This window comes from Blennius ocellaris, assembly GCF_963422515.1.
Source record: "Blennius ocellaris genome assembly, chromosome: 21".
Classification (NCBI taxonomy): domain Eukaryota; kingdom Metazoa; phylum Chordata; class Actinopteri; order Blenniiformes; family Blenniidae; genus Blennius; species Blennius ocellaris.
The window spans coordinates 18,693,509-18,701,459 of NC_137670.1; the positions used below are offsets into that span (position 1 = coordinate 18,693,509).

At 43.2% G+C, this 7,951-nt stretch overlaps 1 protein-coding gene across 1 annotated transcript; it reads left to right on the forward strand.

Annotated features, from left to right (window-relative positions):
* Positions 1-2,886: 2,886 nt before the first annotated feature.
* Positions 2,887-7,260, forward strand: nptx2b (neuronal pentraxin IIb). The gene is made up of 5 exons (XM_080517390.1): positions 2,887-3,446; positions 4,007-4,226; positions 4,601-4,842; positions 4,923-5,102; positions 6,672-7,260. Exons 1-5 carry the CDS (start codon positions 3,006-3,008, stop codon positions 6,900-6,902), a joined length of 1,314 nt encoding a protein of 437 aa, XP_080373516.1. The 5' UTR covers positions 2,887-3,005; the 3' UTR covers positions 6,903-7,260.
* The last annotated feature ends 691 nt before the right edge of the window (positions 7,261-7,951 follow it).

Below are 7,951 nucleotides of genomic sequence, written 5' to 3' on the forward strand. Positions count from 1 at the left end.
AAGTGTGAACGTCAGGGAGGAAATATTCCCCCTTGATCAGCAGCAGCTCAGACTGAATCCAACAACTATGTAACAACACCCCCCCCCCCCCCCCTTCTTTATTTTATTTTTTTTAGCAAACTGAAGGTGTTGCTGGTCAATCAGTTCTACTCGATCCTGCATTCTTTTCTGTTCCTCTCTTAGAAAGTCGCTGGCTATACGTGTGTTAACCGTGCTGCACTTTTATTTAGAGTTTAAAGTGAACCCTTTCGGACATTACGTTTGTTTTTCAGCAATTTGTGCTGGGAACTTTCGTTTTCAGTTGTTTTGTCATCCTCTCTTATGGAAACATTGGCCTCAGCCATCTCCCTTTGTTCTCTTTAAGGCAAGGCAAATGTATGTATAGGGCAACCACTCAAACGTAAGGCAATTCACAGCACTTTACAAAGAAATACATTAAAGCTTTCTAAAGAAACGAGGCCCCTTTTTTCATCAAGAAGACTAACTGGGATTTTTAGTCATTATATCTTAAGTTATACTGGAATACTGCATACAATTCATACAGAAATCACAATGTATGTATCCCAGGATAGTGTGCAACGTTTTGGTAGAATCCACACAAAAGTATTTATTCTTAAGTCTCCCAATATGCACGCATTCTATATTTACACTTTGTAAAATTGTCATTAATCAATGCGTCACAGAATGAATCATAATTGTTGATATAATCGATATTGATGCATACAGACACAAAAAGCATTCTTTAGTGAATTGTAACTTGCACATAAATGCACAATAATTTAAATATGTTAGATTAGTTAAAATACATCTAAATCAAGTACGAAACACACATTTGGATAAATGAGTTTTTGACCCATGTGTGTAAAATTGATTTAATCATACAAAGCCAATTCTTGTTCATAACATAAGAAAGGATATGGAAATAATGACATAGACTGATCAAGAACAAGATATTAAAGGAATACTTGTAATATCCAGTCATAAAATAAATTGAATTAAAAAGATACAGCAAAGAGTGCATCAGAAATATATTAAATATATTGCGCATCAAAGGGTTGAAATTGTTGCTTTGGAGCGTTTTTCCTTCCAATATTGCAATTGTGGACTTGCTAATGAGGTTGCAATATTGAGTCGGAAGCACCTTCCCTCTTAAATTGTCCAATATTCTATTTCCACCAATATTGAAGTGTTGAACTGATACACAATTTCAGCAGTCTACGTTTTAAACTCTTTAGTTTGTTCAAAAACAAATGTATATTAATCAAATCAGGGAAACCTTTAATGTCAGATTCGTTATTAAATTATTTGTGTTGCCTGGGCTGAAGCGTGAGAAGGTGAATACAGTGTAAACATTGACAGGCCACCATTCCATCACAGGAGATTTCATCCGAGTCAGCAATAATCCATCAAACGTGGATTGTCTGGAGGCTCCTGGGGATCTGAGCAGCAACCATTCAGGCCCAGGAAGAACATGGAACCTCCAAACAAAGAAGCCCAAAGCCATGATTTCGACAAGCTGGGATGAAAAAGGTTTCCCTTTAGAAACGTTTAATTACATTTTTAGCTTTTTGATTTAATTATCCCGAAAACTATTTTCAATCAAGGTTTCCCACAGCCGAACTCTTTCTATGAAATACAATTACACAATGTGCACTGATTTGAGTGACTGTGAGTGTTGGTGTTGGTGTTGGCCTGCTTCTACTTTGTAATTTCTCACTGTTCTAATTAAAAATGAATAAACCCCGGTTGACTTCGTGATTTGGTGCATGGCTGGACGTCTTGTTCAAAGCACAGTGTGACGTCTTCCAGTCTGCACTCCAGGCTTTATTGACCTTTTCACGCTATGCAGGTAACTCTTGCTAATTGTTTACCACAGCATCCTGTGTTTTCATGGCTTGAGTCGTTGAAAACAAATATGCTTTCTCGTGTCCCACGCAATCATCTTCAACTGGTGTGATGAAATATTTGAGACGTTCTCATATTAATATTCTGCCAGCAATTGTCTAGTTATTACAATATTGAGTACACATTAAAACCGGTTGAAAATTCTGACGCCAATAATAATAAGACATAAACAGAATTGCATTTCTCGGAAATCAAACTTCTTTTCAGGTTTTGTTGTTGTTTGCTCATTAAAAATAGATGGAGTATAGATGGCAAAGATTGAAAAAAATATGGAGGATAAAGTGCAGCTCTCTCCATTAAGGGTAGGATTTTTTTTTCTTTGCTTGGCCAAGTAATTACATTGTTGGTCTTATTAGAATTGAAATGACCAAAACAGCTTCATATTCACCACATTAGTTGCTGCATGCGTCTCCACGGCCTTGTTTACGAACAACTTTCAGTTCAGCCACTCCTGCTTATAATAGAAATCCGACTGGAAAAACGACCTGATATTTTCCTTTATAATAATGCATGATCCATTTACGCGTAACAATTGAACCTTATAACACATTAACCATTAAGTTGCGGTTCAGGTCTGTAATCAATTGTAATAATACCAAAAAGACGCATGAATAGATTTTGAGGAAACGTAGAAGTTCTTGTGGGATAATTACCCCCACAAAGTCTTTACAGATTAATTAAATTGACACATGTTTAAATAAACAAACGTTTTACCCGCCTGATCAGTGACGTCAGCCTACTACAACCTATCCACAAGCGCTGGCCAACACCTTTTTTGGTAATCCTCTTTCCTCAGTAGAGCTGTCTGATCGACACCATACTGCGCGCTCGGAATAGTCCCGGTGGCACAAACCACGTTAACGGGCTTACGCTGTCACACTCACTCGTTGATTGGATTTCTCGCTCGGAACGTTCCAGATTTTGCAGGATGGACGTGGTTTTTTTGTAGAAATGCTTTTAGATACATGCTGTTTCAAGGTATCTGGTCAAGGGAACTTTTACGCACTGAAGTGAGAGAGGCACTGCGTGGACAGAACTTAGGTTTTGGTGTTCATTTTATTTATTTTTTTAAATCATAATCAGCCATAAACGCCTGCGACATGTTTTCTTTCTTGCATGGATGTTTAATTGTCTGCGCGCTGTGTTGTGGCCACCGAACGAGCGGCCAAGCGGACGATGGGAAGCGCTACATCTGCCGGGCAGTTCCCCTCAGCGGGGACGAAAGTTGCCCCGTCACACTGCTGCCGGAGCTCAGCGCCGGGAGCCAAGAAGAGGAGCTCAGAAATACTGTCATGCAGCTTCGAGAGACGATTTTGCAGCAGAAGGAAACGATGTCCAAACAGCTGGGCGCCATCAACGAGCTGACCACCAAGCTGTCCCTCTGCGCGTCCGCGTCCGACGATCGGAAGTACGACAAAGGGGCTTCGTGGGGCAAAGACAAGCAGAACACGATGGGGGACGTTCCCAGAGATCCAAACGACACCATCGACAGTCTTGGGAAAATCATGCAGGGTCTCAAGGACCGACTGGAGAACCTGGAGGTAAAGTGCGCATTGTGCCGAAGCCGTGCGTAAAACCATAGTTTGATTTCTGACCGGATCAGAACAACACCGACATCTGACAATCCGGTACAGAATGTGTCGTGAGGACAAAAGAAGAAGAAGTATATGGGGAAAGAGATTAATTGACTAACAGGTCAACCTCAAACTACCTATTAAGTCGGGCCGATTAAGTGACTTGTATTCAATTTGGCTTTGCGTAAAGGTAGAATAGTATCTTCTCTGCCTCAAAAAATACAGCTTACCATCATACTGAGCTTTCAAATTCTAATATGATCTTCTTAAACGATTGAATAAATTTGGTACAACAGTCACGGTTCTGCCAGCATTAGAAAAGTGAATTAAAAACCTTTTTCTTGACTTAACTACTAAATTAATTTGGAGAATTTCATAAGCAACCTCTTGTTTGAAAAGTATTCCAGTTGCTTTTGGTCGTGATGTAAGACATCAGTTGGATTTTGTGTGTGTGTGTGGGGGGGGGGGGTCCCAGATAATCATTGTGTACTTCCTGCTCTCATAATCTTTTATTCATCCTCCCTTAGCAACAGCAGATGAGGGCCAACATATCTGGCGCTGCATTCCCCAGTGATCTCCGGGACCTGCTGCAGCGACGGCTGGGCGAGCTGGAGAAACAGCTCCTGAAGAAAGTCAGCAACCTGGAGGAGGAGAAGAGCATGCTGTCCAACGCCACAGCTGCCTATAGGCTGAAGACAGAGAACACCCTGAACGCCCTGGTGGAGCGGATCAGTGAGCTGGAGAAAGGTACACAAGGATTCATCCAGCCATCACCAAATGCAGTAGGAAACAATCATACAAAGGGTTAGTGATGCAGCTGAGAGGGCAGCTAATGCAACACAGACATAAAATGCATACATGAGCTGTATTGACGTATTGGGTTTTGTCCTATTTTACAGTAATGAGTCAGGTAGGAGAGCAGCTTTTAGAGGAAAATTCTTCCGACTGACATGTGCATTAGTGACATGAAAGGGTCCTTGTTAGGAGTGTTTTTAGGCCTGACGATGGCAACCTAAAACACAAAAGGTGAGAGCTACACTGCGCAAACAAATCCAGGAGAAAGCATATTGACCTCACTCCCTCTGTCGCTGCTCCCTGTTTCTCTGCTCGGCTGCTTACAGGAGGTGATTTCAAATCCCCGGAGCAGTTTAAGCTGTCCCTCCCCCAGCGGACCAACTACCTGTATGGCCGGATCACCAAGAGCCTGCCGGAGATGTACGCCTTCACACTCTGCATGTGGATCAAGTCCAGCGCCAGCCCTGGCATAGGAACGCCCTTCTCCTATGGCGTGCCGGGACAGGCCAATGAGATCGTGCTGATTGAATGGGGCAATAACCCAATTGAGCTGCTCATCAACGACAAGGCGAGTTGTCCTCCGCCGTGGCACGGGAAATTATTCTCAGCAACGTTGATGTGCAATCTAACCACGTATGTGGATGTCAGGTGGCCCAGCTTCCCATAGAGGTGCGCGATGGCAAGTGGCACCACATCTGCATCGCCTGGACCACACGAGACGGTCAGTGGGATGCGTACCAGGACGGGGGGAAGCTGGGAACCGGGGACAACCTGGCAGCTTGGCACCCCATCAAACCTGGAGGAGTCATCATCCTGGGGCAGGAGCAGGTGAGGACGCACTCTTTTTAGCTGGAGGCATCCATCTCTTGCATCCTCATTCAAAAAGGCAAAACACTTTGCCTAAGAATTACCCTTCTCGTCACTCCTGTGCTTGATCACGGTTGCAATGTACCCCGTACCGTCATTCTCACGTCGTCACCAGACAAACACTTCAAAGTGCCAAGTTTGTGTAGCGACGCTGCTATTTCTGATGCTGAGCAGCGGGACTGAGGCGGCGGTACGTTATCATGACAATGCAATTAACAAAATAACAACAGACCTGTCACCCCCTCAGTGGCGCTGGGTTCTCCATCTGGACCGGGAAGGGAATGAAACAATAAAGGAAAAAGATGTGATCAGTGCTGCTGTTGATTTTCACAGAGGGGGAATTCAGCTGCAACGTTTTCTTTTATTGTCCCTGAATCGTACATTTATTCAATAGTTTTTTTGATTTTTTTTACTTTAGTTCTACCAAAGTCAGAAGCAAAACAAACTATTTATACTTACTTATTTACTGAATTTGTACTTGAGAATTTTTCAAGTATCTTTTCTTTGATTGTTTAAAAAAAAAAAATTAATTCCCTGCATTCGTACTTTCTCTACCTGAACATCCTGAACTTACTTTCTTCAACCTCTGTAGAGAGGATTCACAATTGCAGAGCGATGGGAACAGTTTTACAAACTGTATTTGCAGAAATTGTGGAAAAGGGATCAAGTTACCCTGCTGAATACCAAGACGTCCTGTTCACATTCAAATAAGTGTTAAAATAAAATAAACAGTTTAAATTGATTTGTGGTGTTTTGAAAAATAGCCCACTTTGGCCCTTCTCTTTGTTTTATAATTGATTAAACAATAAACTACGACACAAGTGAAGTTATGATCTGGGTCCCTGCTAATGATGACACACAGTGTGTGTGTGTGTGTGTGTGTGTGTGTGTGTGTGTGTGTGTGTGTGTGTGTGTGTGTGTGTGTGTGTGTGTGTGTGTGTGTGTGTGTGTGTGTGTGTGTGTGCATATGAGAAAGATGAAGATGCCATTAGGAGGAATTAGTTAAGTTAAAAGAATATTACTTAAATTTGTACTTGTCTGTATTTGTAAGTAAAATAAGTTTAATATGTACTTTCCCCCCTAAAATATTAATTTAGTATCTGTAGTGCCACTGGAATAATGAATAATAAAGTTTGCTTCAGAAGTACACATCATTAGTAACAAATAGAAAAGTGAATTGTTCAGTTTTTCGAGCCGCTTCATGGTGCTGATAGCGACAATGTAATTGTTTTATTAAACATGTCTGCAGCTGTTTGCAATTACTTTGCTTTTCGACATGTATGCCCTCTTCAGGATGAACAGTTTCTGTTTCCACTTTACTCTTCTCAGTCAGGTCACGTTAATGTTCTTTTAGAATCTAATTGATCACAGTGACTTGTCGAGGCAAGAAATAAGGGATTAAAAAAAACCACCCAAAGAAAGTTAAAAACTTTAACCAAGGGTCATTTAATAATCTGCTGATTGCTTCATCTGCTCGGATAATGTTGCTGTCGTTGTAAGTTTTCCTCCTGCTGTTTATTGCGCCTCCAGGATGTGGTGGGCGGGCGCTTTGACGCCGGGCAAGCGTTCGTGGGCGAGCTGAGTCAGGTGAACATCTGGGACCGCGTGCTGAAGCCGGTGGAGATCCAGTCGATGGCCAACTGCAGCGCCTACCTGGCCGGGAACATCGTCTCCTGGCTGGCCAGCAATGTGGAAGTGTTCGGGAGGGGGGCGTCCAAACGGCCTCTGGAGATGTGCCAGGAGCGACTGCCCAACGCTTAAAGTCTGCCCATACGCTCTCTCATACGCTCACCTGATGTTTTCATCCGTTCAACATTTTGAAAAAAACAAGAGAAAAGTCAGCTTTAACTGTGTGGACTTTGTTTGGTGGCTCCAAGTGTGACAGTGTTGCTTCATCTGGTGTGCCTGCCAAGATATTTACAGTTCAAATGTCCACAAAGCTAAAAGGTTACACTGGCATTGGTGAAAACATAGACAAGTGAATGAATGAACACACCAAAGTGCAACTGTTTTGAGGACAATCACTGATTGCTCCTGCAGAACCACACTTCTTATCCTTCGACCTCCATCATGAAGCCCATTCAGGTATTAGTCCTGGGCCTTACGGTCACCCTCCCACCCCCGCACCCCTGTGGTCCCCCCGCCCCCACCCCCCTCCCCCTCCCCACCCCGCCCACTCAGGAGCTCAGAGGTGATTACATCTACTTACCATGTCACAGACGGACACACGCACCCCGCCCACTACGAGTCCGTCGTGGCCCGGGTTGACTCGACCGTCGACATGTGAGCCGGCGTTGCGTGCGGCGAGGGTGGAGGGGTGGGCGGAGGGGGCGTGGGCGTGGGCGATCGGCAGAAAAGATTACAGGTCTGACTTCATGTTATGTCTGTTCCTTAGCAAAAGTCGGCTTAAAGCCAACTCCAATCAAACCCCTGATCCTGACGAGTTCAGCCAGTTTCAGGACGATGTGGGAACTGGAAGAGCAATCTGTGTTCCACGTTCTGACAACTATTGTTAACTTCATGCTTTACTGATGATACCAGATGCGATTTGTGATGATGGGAGGGATTTTTAATATTGAGAGGAAATAACACACACAAAAAAAAGGGAATAAGTGCAATAAGTGGGAGTTAATGATGGACTTTTTTCACCTGGTCTACTTGTGAAGTGACGTTACTCACTTGTCAAGAAGCAGATTAATTTCATTGCTTATTGTGATGAACAGTGGAAGTGTAGATATGTAGACCAGAGGGAGACGGTATCCCTCCCATTCTCTCAGGAAAATCGCCCTCTTGACTAGATCTGTCTCGTT

What these genes read in the sequence shown, in the direction of transcription:
- nptx2b (XM_080517390.1), top strand. Translation starts at nt 3,006, where the DNA reads ATGTTTTCTTTCTTGCATGGATGTTTAATTGTCTGCGCGCTGTGTTGT. An exon ending in GATCAGTGAGCTGGAGAAAG is followed by an intron (nt 4,227 to 4,600) that starts GTACACAAGGAT and finishes GGCTGCTTACAG; the next exon opens with GAGGTGATTTCAAATCCCCG. An exon ending in TCATCCTGGGGCAGGAGCAG is followed by an intron (nt 5,103 to 6,671) that starts GTGAGGACGCAC and finishes TTGCGCCTCCAG; the next exon opens with GATGTGGTGGGCGGGCGCTT.